This window comes from Bufo gargarizans, chromosome 2 (genome assembly GCF_014858855.1).
Source record: "Bufo gargarizans isolate SCDJY-AF-19 chromosome 2, ASM1485885v1, whole genome shotgun sequence".
NCBI classification, from domain to species: Eukaryota; Metazoa; Chordata; class Amphibia; order Anura; family Bufonidae; genus Bufo; species Bufo gargarizans.
In genome coordinates this window covers 170,658,751-170,674,099 of record NC_058081.1, presented here as the reverse complement: position 1 = coordinate 170,674,099, position 15,349 = coordinate 170,658,751, and the positions used below count along the sequence as shown (strand labels likewise).

At 42.2% G+C, this 15,349-nt stretch overlaps 1 protein-coding gene across 3 annotated transcripts in view; it reads right to left on the bottom strand.

Annotated features, from left to right (window-relative positions):
* Positions 1–15,349, bottom strand: part of CGNL1 (cingulin like 1) — a 127,661-nt gene that overhangs the window by 71,096 nt on the left and 41,216 nt on the right. For all 3 annotated transcript variants that reach the window (XM_044279696.1, XM_044279697.1, XM_044279698.1), the window contains exons 3-4: positions 6,521–6,615; positions 2,668–2,758 (exon numbers count right to left, since the gene is read on the bottom strand). In XM_044279696.1, the coding sequence (XP_044135631.1) occupies positions 2,668–2,758; positions 6,521–6,615 (186 nt within the window). The remainder of the gene's footprint in view (positions 1–2,667; positions 2,759–6,520; positions 6,616–15,349) is intronic.

The window sequence follows — 15,349 nt, the reverse complement described above, 5'->3', positions numbered from 1 at the left end:
GCACCCATGTACCCGACCAGTGACCGCACATGTCCTCCTGGAGGAGAACAGAAAATGGCAGCTTTTGAGGGCAAACACAGAGGGAAAGCTTTTGGGGCAATATATTGTGCTGCACTGTGGTGTATGGTATTTTGCTCTATGGTATTGCTGACAGCTCTTACTTACCCCGCCTCCTGTCAATTTAGACAATCCTACAACACGGGGCAACTTTACTTTAAGTTCCCAATCCGCCCCTGTGTTAGACATGTGACTGGCATGTGACATTGTATTCACAATTTTTTTGCCATCATTTTCAAAAACTAAGACAATGAGGGACATTTATCAAGACTGGCATTCCCATACACTCCTGATTCACTTTGCGTACATGCCTCTTATTAAAATGTGAGTCAGAAACTCAAATCTGTGCCAACCAGGGGCTGGCGTAGACTTCAGCTATAACCTACGCCAGTTTCTGAAGCAAGACTCTGGCTAAACCCTGCCCCTTTCCTCACCACTTTAGAAAAGTTGTGAGAAGCTTAAAAAGTTGCAAATTCTTGCACAGATATGGCATGCGCCAGAACCTGTGACTTTTTGATGCAACAATAGTGGTGGAAACAGCTTAATAAATGCTCTTCTATGTTCCACAAATTGCACTGAAAAACTGATACAACCAGCCCAATTAAATGTACTGTAATATTAGTCAACTGCCTGATTTTACTTGATGATGAGACAAATGAACGGTTTAGGGTTCAGCTGGTACGTAACCCAGTATGTGTGAAGACCCCCAAAAAAATAGTGAGCTGAACTTCTTATCTCCAGTATTACCCATGTATTGAAGCAGATAATCGTGCAATATCATGGTAATACATTCCCTTTATGTGAGACTGTTTGTTGTGCTAAAAGTCCAAACAAAGGAGGAAGTTAAAGAGGGCCTTTCATCTGGCAAAACATTGTGAACTAAGTGTCATGATCTGTACAGCGGCGCCCAGGGATCTCACTGCAGTTACTATTATCCCTGGGCGCCGCTCCGTTCTCCTGCTATGCCCTCGAGTATGTTCGGTCACTTGGTTATAGTAGGAGGAGTCTGCCCTTGTTCTCCTGGGCGTCTCCTTCTCCCAGGATGTAGCGCTGGCCAATTGCAGCGCAGAGCTCACAGCCTGGGAGGTTTTTTTCTCCTAGGCCGTGAGCTCTGCGCTGCGATTGGCCAGCGCTACATCCTGGGAGAAGGAGACGCCCAGGAGAACAAGGGCAGACTCCTCCTACTATAACAAAGTGACCGAACATACCGGAGCCGCTGTACAGGTCATGACACTATGTTCACAATGTTTTGCCAGGTGAAAGGTCCTCTTTAAAGAGCCAGAAAAGGAAGTAGAATACACAGAAAATAATTACACATAAAAGGAAAAAAAAAAAAAAAGTGACAGAGAACATAAAGTGCCATATTAAACCCTCTACCACCCATCAGGAAATGGTAAATGCATATTATTCTATTAACACTGTCCGTCACACAAAGCAACAAAATAAAAGATCAGACAAGTCTAGTAACATATATTCAAAAGGCAGGATGTCAGAAAAGCAAATACATATCAATAAATAGATACTGGGGTATGTTTTTCTAAAAAATCATCTGCAGTAGAAATCCAAAGTTGACAGACTTCTGCTGAAGACTCGCATAAACAACTGCTGCTAAACCTAAAAATCCTTGAACCTATGAATGTCAATGTTAACGTCTCATCGCAAGCAATGGGCCGTTAATTTGATGATTCTGGCACAAAGTACGTGTTGAAATCCATTAGAAAATTTTGCTGTGTGGACATTCATTCATTCACATGTACATATAATAGGAACCACACACTCCCAGGAACAATGCGAGAATTGTAAATTCACGGTTCACTTATTAATTTTAAGGCCACATGGTAAATTTCAGCTAAATAAATCACATGGCTCTGAGCATGTTCTAAGCAGCCTTCAAATTTAGTATTTAATCTGCTCCCATAGGCAGTCATGAGACTGGGATTAAGATAATAAAAAAGAACTTCCATACTTAGGAAAGTCAAATATTTGTGTTCTATTCAGGCTTCCATTTTTTTATTGCAGACTCAGTTGGTCACGGCTCATAAGAAAATTTAAAAAAGACCACAAGAAAACATTGGCGTAATCAAGGCAGCCCGGTGGCTCAGTGGTTAGCACTGGTGCCTTGCAGCGCTGGGGTCCTAGATTCGAATCTGACCATGGTCACCATCTGCATGGAGTTTGTATGTTCTCCCCATGTTTGTCTGGGTTTCCTCTGGGTACTCCGGTTTCCTCCCGCACTCCAAAGACATATTGATAGGGAACTTACCGGTAGATTGCGAGCCCCAGCGGGGACAGGTTAATGCTAATGTCTGTAAAGCGCTGCAGAATATAGTAGCGCTCTGTAAGTGCAGAAAATAAAAAAAATAAACCAATGATCCTGTAATGCAGAAAGAGAAGAACCAATGTGCCGGGATATTGGAGATAATCAGTCAGTTCATGCTACTGTTCTCCAGTACTTAAGGGTAAGTTAATATTGACTATCCCTTGTAAAAGTAAAGCTCCACAATTACAATGTATCTGGAAACCTCCATATAATAAAAAGCTCATTAGGTGAAGCAATATAAACATCTCAAGCAGTGCAAACACTGAAGTGAAAGCTGCGGGATTACTTACCTGCACTGTGGATGCTCGAGATTTTAAGGTCTGAATTTTTTCAAAAACCAAATTCACTTTTCTTTTTGTTGCATCGTCATTATCATGGCTCCTAGGAAGCAGAAGAGCAATAATAAAAATCTCATGAAATAAACTTGGCCTTATTTTTACTATAAAAACATAAAGCACCAAAATATATATCTGCTGCATGTGTCTCTTCTTTTTTTAGACATTAAAGGGGTTGTCACATAAAAAAATATTCTGCAGTTTTCAAACCAGCACCTGGATCTGAATATATTTGTAATTGCATGAAATTAAATTTTTATATAACCATCGAGTTATTCAATAAAATGTATCAGCACCACCAGCTGTTTGTTTTTTCCTTATTTCTCTGTCTGCACAGATTCAGCTGAATCCTTAGGGAGAAAGCTGCAGCAGAAAGGACACTCACAACCACCCCAGGCTGCAGCAGAAAGGACACGCCCCTGAGTTGCCAGCTTGTCAAAAATAGTGTTAAATCAACCAGACGTGTCAAATTCACAAATTTAAACCATTACTTCCACAATCTATAAGTGGTCTGACCTGTGCACCTTCATATGGTTCCTTCACTCTTCATAACATACACAGGCGGGCTGGCCTAAACAGCAGCATTTATGTTACATGTATATGCTTAATTAACTAATATGGTGATCTGTACCCATGAGCTAAGAGCGAAAACGATGTTGTCATGAATACCTAAGAGCAGTGATGCCTCGGGATCAGGCCTGTAACTTCCAGCACTAAGCACTCCGTACAGAAATACTGCAGCTATCCTTTAAAGGGAACCTGTCACCTCTACTATGCTACCCTCACTGAGAGTTTCTAAATGTTCATTGTGTTACCCTAAACATATAAATTACACTTTTAATTTCATTTGCAGACGAATGCAATAAGATTATGCATTTTTGTACTTCCCACCTTTTATGCAAATTAACATAAAAGAGTCATATCTTACTTGTGTGACCAGAGAAGAGTCATATTTTCAAGCTCTGACTCATCTCAGGTTATTTAGCATATGTATCAAATCGTTTTTTTTTTACACAATAAAAGCACACAGAGCTATGGGCAGCCCATGTCCTCAGCTCTATACCCAAAATCCAGATGACAGGTTCCCTTTAAAAAGGGAAAAACAGATAATAAAATCCTATTCCAACCACAGCCAGGGAATGGTCTATTCTATTCTATTAAAGGGGTTGTCCGAGATAAATAAAAAACTAAAAGTATGGCTTTAGAAAAAAGTCATTCACTCCTCTCTTACGCCATTCTCTGCAGCACTGATCTGATTCTCCTGCCGCTGCTTGTTTACAAACAGCAGGGGTGAAGTGCTGGGATATGTCACATGACCACTGCTGCCAATCATGTCTTCAGCATGCTACAGCCGAGGAATGATTGTAGACCACCCGGAATAGTACACTGCTGGGGACAGTGTTTGGCTGCAGCAGTCACGTGTAGTATCCTGGCACGTCACCACTGATGTTTGCTATGGTTAGTTTCACACTAGCGCTAAAATATTCTGGCAGAAGAACAGCCTGCCAGAGTTCATCGTAGCATAGCCGGACAGGGAAAGATCCCCGCCAGGTCCCATTGACTGACTATCATGGGACCCGCCAGGGATCTGGCCTGTTTCCAGCATTAGCAGCGTTTTTTTGTAAAGCAGAATCCCGACACTAATATCGGAAACAGGCTGGGTCCTGTTATAGTCAATGGATTCTGACAGATCTCAATAGCGGAAAGGGAAAGCGCAAGTGTGAAAGTAGCATTAAAAGGGGTTGTCTAGAATTTTAAGAAATTTGCCTACAAGCAGGGAATGGTATAAAATAAACAAAAGAAGGAAAACGCTATACTCACCTGATAATCCCTGTGACCTTACTCCTTTGATTGCCATAGCCAATTATTGGCCTCAGCATATCTAGTATGTGACCTCTGAGGTGTGTGACCTCTGAAGCCAGTGCATATGTGACAGCATCACTGCAGGAGGGATGGTACTAATTAACGTGTGAGCACTGGTTATTTAATACAGTTCCCTACTTGAAGGAAAATGTTATAAAATCCTGGACAACCCCTTTATAAAATCTAAGGAGACTTTTACAGAGGTGGGCACGGGGAACCACATTCTTCCAATATGTGTGAGTCACAGAGATATCCTAGTTATGCCATTACAGACTGAATACCTCTAACTCTAGTACACCAAAATGCACAAAGGCAAATATTCTACCAGAAAATTAAAAAAGAACACCTGGAAAACTTAATGCGACTGACAAGGTGTAAAGTGCTGGTGGTGTTTGGTCAATGATCACACAAACAAGGTGGGCACATCAATATGTGATTCAGGCTGCCACTCTGGCATGGGAACGGTCATACAGATGCTAGATATCTTCCTGTGGTATGTCATTCCAAACTCTTTCAACTTGGATCTGTAGTTCAACCAAGGAGGCTGTTGACTGCTGTGCATGGGCGATTCATGACCCCATCCAGTCCAAGACATTCTCGATGGGGGAGTGATCAAGTTGGGAGGGGAGCTGCTACATACCCTAAAAAGCACGATGGCTAGCTTAGGCAGAGTATAAATGGGCATCATCTTGTTGGAACACCACATTTCCCGAGTCAAAAATGGCAGCCAGAATGGTTCCACAATATCCTGGACATACCGAAGGCTGGTCAACTTTCCCTTGATGAATACAGACATAAATGGCCAGGGTAGATAATGGTGCCCCACAACATCAGACCTGGTTTTGGTTCTGTTCGTCTCCATGCTATGCATGATGGCAATAGGCGCTCTTCAGCCTTTCTACAAAATTCTGATATGGCCAAGATAGAGCCGGCTTTCACCACTGAACACTATTGTTTGTCACTGAAGGCTGCATCAGAGTTGAAAGATTTTGGAATGACATACCACAGAAGCATCTATATGACCATTACCTGGCCAGAGTGGCAGTCTGAATCACAAGGGGAAGTACACCACCTTGGTTGTGTGATCATTGACCAAGCACCACTAGCAGTTTACACTAAACCACATTAAGTTTTCACGTGTTCTTTTTTCATTTCCTGGTATTGTAGAAAGTATCTACATAGCTCACTTCAATCTGTCAATTCTAGAGTATATGCATATACACCATGACCATAACCATCTCCAAACTCTCCCATACACATACATACTTGGCTGGACTGAAGATGTATGTGTTGTCAAAGGGGAGAGAGAGGAGAAAGATGCCGTCAGACACTTCTGGTGGCAACTTATCTCCTGGAAGAACAAGATCAGGGGAAAATATTCACTTTGCCCGATCCTTCTATCCCCTGACATCATCTGCCAGGGAAGAGTCAGGAGCTCCCCATACAAACTAGACTGCCGGCTGAACCCACTCTTTTTGGAAGGTTCTCCCGACAATGCACTCATGTGTAGGAGGGCCTTTGTGTTGCAGTTTATACGATGTACAACAAATACAAATGGCACCCAATAGACTGTAGTGACATGCAATGGGGTCCACCAAAGTTCTGTTGGTCTCATTGGAAAAAATAGCGCTGCAAAAAGCTGACACTGGAGACTCCAAAAGGAGCCTTTGGGGCAAAAGTGAACTCAGCCTTGCGTGCAGCCATTTAATATTGAGTGCTGACCTGTGTAATCATAAAGGAGTTCTTAACAAATATTATAGGCACTTCTAGTACTTTAGAAGTCTAATGAAGTGTTCCTTTACATAAAAACCTCTGCATGGTTTTACATATTAATAAAAGTAGGAAAAAGGTGCAGCCTGAAATGTAAACATGTGAGCAGTTAAATGAATGGACCAGCAGTAAAATGAACAAGTATTACACAGTAGATGAATGTACATTTACTAACCCTTCTTTCAGGTAGTTAAATAGTATTTGTTTTGCAGTTTCCTCATTAGTCTGCTGTGCAAGTTGCTGCTGTCCCTTCAAAAGATCTGGTGTTGCCTGAAAACAAAGAAATTCACATTAGAACTAGTCTGTTCAATAGATTATCAGTATCGGATTGGTGGGGTCAGACACTGGTACGATCAGCTGTTACCTGCAGCCACAGGAGTGAGCACAGAGGCTCCATACATAGAGTAGTGGTCGTTCTCGGGCACTGCAGCTCAGCTCCCTGGTCAACTGAATGGGAGATGAGCTGCAGTACCGACAATGGCCACCACACAGTGTACAGAGATGTGAAGCACTGGCTCCATACACTTCTACTTCGTGGAACCGTGGCTGCAGGTAACAGCTGATAGTGAAGGAATCAGGGGTCCATCCTATAGATAGACCATAAGGCTAGGTCTGCGCGACAATAAGTCGCACGACAGATAGGGCACAACTACACTGCAACATTTGTTGTGCAACAATTTTTTAATGTCAGTCTATGGTGTCGCACTGCAACATGCAACATGCTGCCACTGCGACGCAACAGTCGCAGAAAAATACATCTCAAATGGATTTTCAGCGACTATCGCATCGCAGTCGCAGCATGCTGCATGTTGCAGTGCGAAACCATAGACTGCCAATATAATGCCTTAATATCTCAGTCCAGGAAAAGCCTTTCAATAAAGGTTAAAAAAAAAATGCTACACTGTTAGAATTAGCATAGTGTAACTGCATGAACAGAAATAAAACCTAATACACCACGTAGACAAGCAACATCTAACGGGATTGTTCCAACAGGCTCAGGATCTCCTCCTTTAGAAACAACTGGCAAAGTGCCCATGGAAAGGAACTTAGATAATATTGTAGAGATAAAATAGCATTCAGCATTGTGCCAATTTTGCCCATTCGGAAGCTCTGAGCTGTAGCTCCACACCCATGGTCTCCTAGCTAAAAATGGCCAGCACATTCTCATTTCTCGTTATAATCTAGATGACCCCGAGGGATGCAGATGTTTCCCTTGGAATCCAAAGATGCAAGGTAACAATGCCAATGCTCGCCCACAATTTGATTTAAAGGGTGTGGCTGCACAAATAAATATATAGAAAAGCTGGTCATGGCACTAAAGGGACACTACAGTTAAGGGGGTTGTCCATCGAAAAATATTTGACATTTTTCAAAACAGTACCTGGCTCTTAATACTTTTTTATTTGACTCCAATGAAACAATTTTGTAAAGCCACTGAGTTATTAAATGAAATCCATCAGTATAGTGCCACCTGCTGTTTGTTCTTTTCCTAATTTCTCTGTCCACCCTAGTGTTCAGTTCCATCTTTGAAACGCCACCAACTACAGAGACAGGACATGCTTCCTGAGAAAGGACACGTTCCCTGTGCTGCCAGCTTACAATAAAATCAGCCGATTTTGTGTGTGTTCTGCATTTTGCGGAACGCACACAGTCAGCCCAATGATAGAAATGCTTGCGGACAAGAAAAGGACATGCTCTATCTTTTTTGCGGGCCACGGAACTTTAATTTCTTCTGTCTCGCCCCTCAATAACATTGCTAACCACGCTCATTTTTCAAAACTGAAGGGAGTAATGCTAATAGTTGCAAAAGCCCTCTTTTGCAACTTTTTGGAATCAGAATTCTGTCGTGCAGGGCTTGATAAACCCTCCACTTAATGATTAAAAGAAAAAAAGAATGTCTGTGCAGAAGGAAGACTGACATTAACATATGGGAGAGATACACGGATCCCCCGCAGATCTGCAGCCATTGGAGGCCCGTTTCCATTAGTTTAGCACCCCCAGCTTCACCGCAGGAGCAGAATCTTATACTTGTGACTATCTTTAGGCTAAATGCACACAATCAGGATGTATTATATTATCATGTACATTATATTCTTTAAGAATTTAAAATTCTCAATGCACACAATGCAGATTTTTTCTGTGCAGATGTTGACCTGCGGTGCGGATTTTAAAATCCACAGCATATCAATTTATTTTATTTTTCCTGACCGGATTTTCTCCATTCACTTAGTAAAATCCGCATGCAGAAAATCTGTACCAAATCTGCACCAATTGATGTGGATTGACCGCACGGATTTGCCTGCGAACACCTGCGGATTTGAGTGTGGATTCTCTGCACATGAGTCCTGAACTGCATGTACCCTTACAGTATCACATTTAGAACAAAACATTAAAGATATATTTAACCCATTCAATACCTAAACAAATGTCAGAGACAGACTGAATTCTATAAAAAAGGGAGGAACAGAGGCCTCAGGAAAGGCCTTCAAAGCGAATGTACGTTCTCCACCCTGCTGAGTACATATGTATTCAACAGATAAATGGGTGGAGTAGGGATTAGTAGTAACGCAGCCCGAGAAGACCGTGATTTCTTATACATGCCCTATCAATAGCAATAGGCCCAAACCATACCAGATTTGTGACCACAGGCTACATAAAAAAAATGCGATACCGGTAATCCCGATATATATTTTTTTTCCTTTTTCAGACATTTTTAGTTATATAGTCAAATTTAACCCTGCTGGCACAAAGCGATAATGTAAGGGTACTTTCACACTTGCATTAAACTTTTCCGGTATTGAGTTCTGTCCTAGGGGCTCAATACCCGGGAAAAAACTGATTAGTTTTGTCCTAATGCATTCTGAATGGAGAGCAATCCGTTCAGTATGCATCAGGATGTCTTCAGTTCAGTCACTGTATGGTTTTTGGACAGAGAAAATACAGCAGCATGCTGCTGTATTTTCTCCGCCCAAAATTCCGTAACACTTGCCGGAATGCCGGCATTTATTTTACATTGAAATGCATTAATGCCGGATCCGGCCCATAGTGTTCTGGAAAAAAACGGATCCGATTTTGCGGTCTGCACATGCGCAGATCTTTAAAAATGTGAAAAAGATAAATACCGGATCTGTTTTTCCGGATGACAACTGGAGAGACGGATCCGATATTGCAATGCATTTGTGAGACGGATCCGCATCCGGATCCATGTACAAATGGAATCCTTTTGCAGTACCCTAAAATCTCCATAACTCAGACTGAACTGTGCCATCAGTTTATCTTATCCTTGATTCAACTACCCGGGCAATGTTATTTCTGATTAAAGCACTGTAAAATACAGACAGAATCTATTAGTGTACGCCATTTTCACAGAAGACATGAATGACAGGTTGCAGCTATTTTATGCCTACTTGTCACTAGACTATAACGAGAGTCCTGCCCTCTAATAATATACAGTGAAATTAACCCCAGAAACACATCCAGAGGGTTTACCTTCTAAATAGTGAAGAGTACTTCCTCTCGGGTGAGATGCACCTTTCTTACAGAAAGCTGAACAGATGTGTTTGGTTTTACAAGAACAATAAGGGGAAATCCTTTATTTCTTCCATACGTAGCGATACATTACACATCAAAGTTTATCTGGTTAACATTAATCTGTCAGGGCTGGAGAAGAAATTATAGGCCCACACAGACATCATCCCGAATTTAATAAGAATGGCACATTTGGCCCCAAATAAATTGGAGGGTAGATGGTGGGAACTGCATGCCTGGTAAGGAGCATGCCTTCTGCATTGGGCACTGGCCAACTATGAATTTTTTTCACGCATACTATGAACAGCTATACCTGACAGCCCCATTATTATGCGCAGTCCAAGGGCAGCATGACAGATGCGCTGATTTCAGTAGTTTGTCACTTATGTGCTGTGGTTTTGGAGAACTCAAATGTTATGCCTTTTATCGTTGGAGTCTGATGTGTTCAAGTGTGGTCCTTAACAGCTTCCTCCCTATGACTTTCAAAAGGGAGGAAGCTGTCAATCAGGGGACGGTGTAGGCGCCACATGCCCATCCACTGCTGAACGATAGCTTTATCCCCATTAGGGTACGGCCAATTGGCACAGCATCTCAAACGCAGCCAAGCCACGACCACTGTGCAATGACTGCACAATGCGTGTTAAGATCATGCCACCATTGGCTGATGCAGGTGCTGTCTGGGAGGAAGTTGTCAAAAGTGTTAAACTACAGTCTTACAAATGTTATACTTTAACAAAATATATGCATCAATGCCTTAACAAAATCTCTACTTGCAGTTACTGAATTAAAGGGGATTTCCATGCTCAAAAGGTAAAAAAATGCACTCGCCTGCCTCTCCGCTGCTCTATTCCAGTGCTGGGGATCCACTCCGCGCGCCTTCTGGTCACCAGCTTATAAAACTTATGGGTAAGGTGACGTACCGCTGCAGTTAATTTACTGAACTCAGTGACAATGTGTCCACAAGCGGCAAGTGAGCCAACAGTGATGTGCCACTTGTTGACACCTCATGGCTGAGGCCAGTGAATGGCTGCAGTGGTGCACATGGTCCCACAAGGGACCAGAAGAAGCACAAAACAGAGCCTCAGTGCTGGAATGGAGCAGCGAGGAGCAGGCGAGTGCACTTTAGGTACAACACTGTCTGGGGCCTAATTAAAATGGAGTTTGGAGCTGAAATAACATCCATAAAAAGGTCACTTTTTTCTTTATTTATAAAAAAAACTTTTGATAAGTCATAGAAACATATCAAAGGTTTTGTTTCTAATATGATTATTAATTTAGTTTGTACCAATTAATGCCAAATTCATTTTTATTCACGAATATATTGAACAAAGAACAAATTAGAAGCAAAAAAAATAACTTTTTTGGACATTAACAAAATGCTTAATCATTGTATAATAAACTGTTATACAATTTTTTAATTTACTGTAATTTGTGTGTTTAATTCAGGGGCGTGGCTAGGGTCTCAATGGATTTGAGGTCCAACACCTGATGTCTGTGTTGAATTTTCGATCCAACCCCCTGTGCTCAGTGTTAAGGCATATTTGGATGGACATTACATACAGCGCTATCACACATTTTATAGGAAAATACAGCACCACATACCTCTTACATGATGTCTCCTCTGATGTAGATGTCCTGTTTCCTCATCTTCTCCATTCACACCAGATAACACATGAAGACTTCTTTCAGCAACGTCTTATATCTGTGGAGTTTGCTTCACATTATAGGTTCCTCACTTTTCCATCATCCTCCTCCTCATGGTGCCCCAACAGTGTTATCCTGCTGCTACCCCTAATATCCTGCCCGCTGTGTTCCCCAATGCCCCCAAGTATTATACTTGCCAAATAAAACTGCAACATAAAATAGTCCCTAAAGTGCTCCCAAAAGTCCCATCGATAGAGAGAACGTTTACTAAGAGTGCCCTTATTAACAGTAATAATGCGCCCCAAGAGAGCCCCTGTTAGCAGTGGTGCACTCCATATTGTGCCCAATGATAACAATACCCCTACAGGACTCCCATTACCAATATTACCTAAAAGTGCTCCATTAGTAATAAGGCCCCTGTAGAGCACTAAGTAGTTATAATGCCTCCTATAGTGCAACTAGTAGCTATAGTCCACCGAATAATTATAATGACCCCCTGTAGTGCCACAGTAGTTACGATGGGCCCCTGTTGTGCCTGCAATAGTTATAATGCCTCCTATAGTGCCCCCATTGGTATACTGACCCCTGTATAAATAATGTCCCCTATAGTGCCCTAGTCGTCATAATAGCCCTCTGTAGTACCCCAATAGGTATAATGCCCCCAGTAAGCATAATGCTCCCTACAGTGACCCCAGTAAGTATAATACCCCCTACTACATCACAGTAGGTATAATGCCCCCAGTAAGCATAATGCTCCCTACAGTGACCCCAGTAAGTATAATACCCCCTACTACATCACAGTAGGTATAGTGCCTTGAATTTTATAGTGCAACTCTGCAGTGCCTCAGGTACCTATAGTGTCACAATGTAGTTAGAATGCCCGACCACACAGTACTATCTTCCTGCTAAAGTGAGAGAAAAAAAAGACTTACCTGACTCCCTGAAGCCGTTTGCGATGCACGCCACAAGCTTCTTCTAGCCTGCGGCCTGAATGCCGGTTTCTCAGCTCAGGCAATATGATAAAATCAATGTATCACCTGCACCTTGGCACAGGTGAGCAAGATAAGGTCATTGCTCTCCCTGAAACATGGCACAGGTGATAGTGATGATGTTATCACTTCGCAACCCTCTGCGCCATTCTACTCTTTCATAGACCTCAGATCTACTCGCCTGTGGCCTATGAGTGTGAACAGCAGGTCAGGGAGCCACTGGCTCCCATGTCCCACCACAGTAATTCAACTGTATCGTTGTTCTGAAGGCGGCATTCTGGGCCCTGAACAAAACATCCAGGGCCAAACCCTGTGCCGCTGGTTTAATTGCTTGTTATTTCAAAGATTTGTCCTTAACATTATAAAACTTTTGATATGTCTCTATGATATTTGGGGTCTGAGCACTAATACCCCCACCAACCTCTAGAACAGGGGTGCACAACCTGCGGCCGGGGGCCACATGCGGCCCTCGATACCATGGTGTGCGGCCTCCAACCCTCTGGTAACAGAAATGTATGTTTAGGTCTTGTGGCTGCTCACATGTATCTTTCATGTATTCCTCCATCAGATGGGAATCCTGGAAGTGTAACTAGACTTTTCTGATATATCCTGTATGTTCCATATGCTGTAAACATAGTATTTCAGTAGGTAATGCCACTTTAAATTTTCATTTCGGCCCTTGGAAATGGTTCAGGCTGACGAGGTGGCCCCTAACCAGAAAAAGTTGTGCACCCCTGCTCACAAAATGTGAGAAGCATTTGCGTATCGTGCTCTCCCTCCGCATTGCAAGGGACGGAATCACGACAGGTCCATAGACTTTCTATTGAGTAGGGATCGACCGATTTACGGAAGTACCGATATTATCGTCCGATATTCAGGATTTTGTATATTATCGGTATCGGCATGTAACCTTGCCGATATGCCGATAATGCGTATAAAGCGAAAACTAGTGAGCGCTTCCATTATGGAAGCGTGCACTAGTATGCATCGGGAGCGGGGAAGAAGCGCAGCAAGCGCTTCCGATACTCAACCCCTGGTCTTCTTTCATGGGGCCCGCCCTGCACTGTCCTGACCCCGTACAGCGTCAGGACGTAGTGTGCGCACTATGACCCGACACTACATGCTGTTCGGTGACAGTGCAGCACGGGCCGGAGAACACAGGGATGCATGACGCTGGACCCGGAGATGAAGAGGAGCTGCGGCACAGGAGAGGTGAGGAGTTTTCTGAGGTCTGAAAGGGGTTAATAAAGGTCTGATATGGGTTAATAAAAGGGCTGATTTGAGGTCTGATAGGGGTTGATAAAGTCAGTGAGGAGGGGGGAGGGGTGGAAATTGGCATTTGGCACTAGTATATTATAAATGTAAAATTATAAATTGACTACCAACTGAGGTCTTTAATAATTTATCATTTACATTCATCATATACTAGTGCCAAATGCAAATTTCCACCACCTCAGTGACTACCAACTAATATAATATATATTATGAGATATAAAATATCAGTATAAATTATCGGCCTGAAAGTTCACAGATTATCGGTATCGGCTCTAAAAAAAAAAAATAATCAATATCGGTCGATCCCTACTATAGAGTGGATCCTGCTTCCAGTGAGGGGAGAGAGCAGAATATGTGAGCGCTTCTTTCCTCTCATTCTAGCGATCGGTGGGGATCTTAGCATTCAGACCCCCCAACAATCAACACCTCTATGACATATAAAAAATTATGACACTTTTTTTTTTTCCCTTTACCTGCAGAGGATGAAAATTTGTCCTGATCAAGTGACGATCACACATTGTACACAGCTCAACACAATTCTCTAAACTTTCTCTTCATTCATTCATTCATTAAATCGATGTAAACAATAAAAGGTTCCTATTCAAGAGGGGTCATTTACACTGGTCTTTCATATCCCATGGAGGATGCACATAATTTATGACAATGTGCAGGCCTCATCATAAATTAGGCATTTCCAATGCCAGTCCAGAAGTTTGGGACTTTTTGCACTAGTTTCTGGAGCAGGAGGTCATAATAAATGACCATCAATAAGTTTAAAGAGGACCTCATAACCACATACTACATGCTATCAGTGATTGATAGCATTCTCTGTGAAAGGGTGTATACATAGATAGTGGTCAGTCACTGATAACTGTACACAGAGGAGGTGTTATTAGTGATTAATAGCATTCCCTGTGCAAGGGTGTATTAGGAGATAGCTGTCAGTCACTGACAGTTGTACACAGAGAGGTGTTACCAGTGATTGATAGCATTCTCTGTGTAAGTGTGTATACATAGATAGCTGTTACTGATCTCTCATTAGTCTAAGGCCTAGTTCACACAAACGTTTTTTTTGCGAGTGTACGGGCCGTTTTTTTTGTGTTCCGTATACGGAACCATTCATTTCAATGGTTCGACAAAAAAAAAAAAAAAAACTGAATTGTTCCGTATGCATTTCGTTTCCGTATTTCCGTTTTTCCGTTCCGTTGAAAGATAGAGCTTGTCCTATATTTGGCCGTAAATCACGGGTCATGGCTCCATTAAAGTCAATGGGTCAGCAAAAAAAACGGAACACATACGGAAATGCATCCGTATGTCTTCCGTTTCCGTTCCGTTTTTTCTGAACCATCTATTGAAAATGTTATGGCCAGCCCAATTTTTTCTATGTAATTACTGTATACTGTACATAGGCATACAGAATAACGGAAAGGAAACGGAAACACAACGGAACTCAAAAACGGAACAACGGATGCGTGAAAAACGGACCGCAAAAAACAATAAAAGCCATACGGTCGTGTGAACTAGGTGTGAACTAGGCCTTAAGTTGAGAAAAGGCAGAACTATAAATG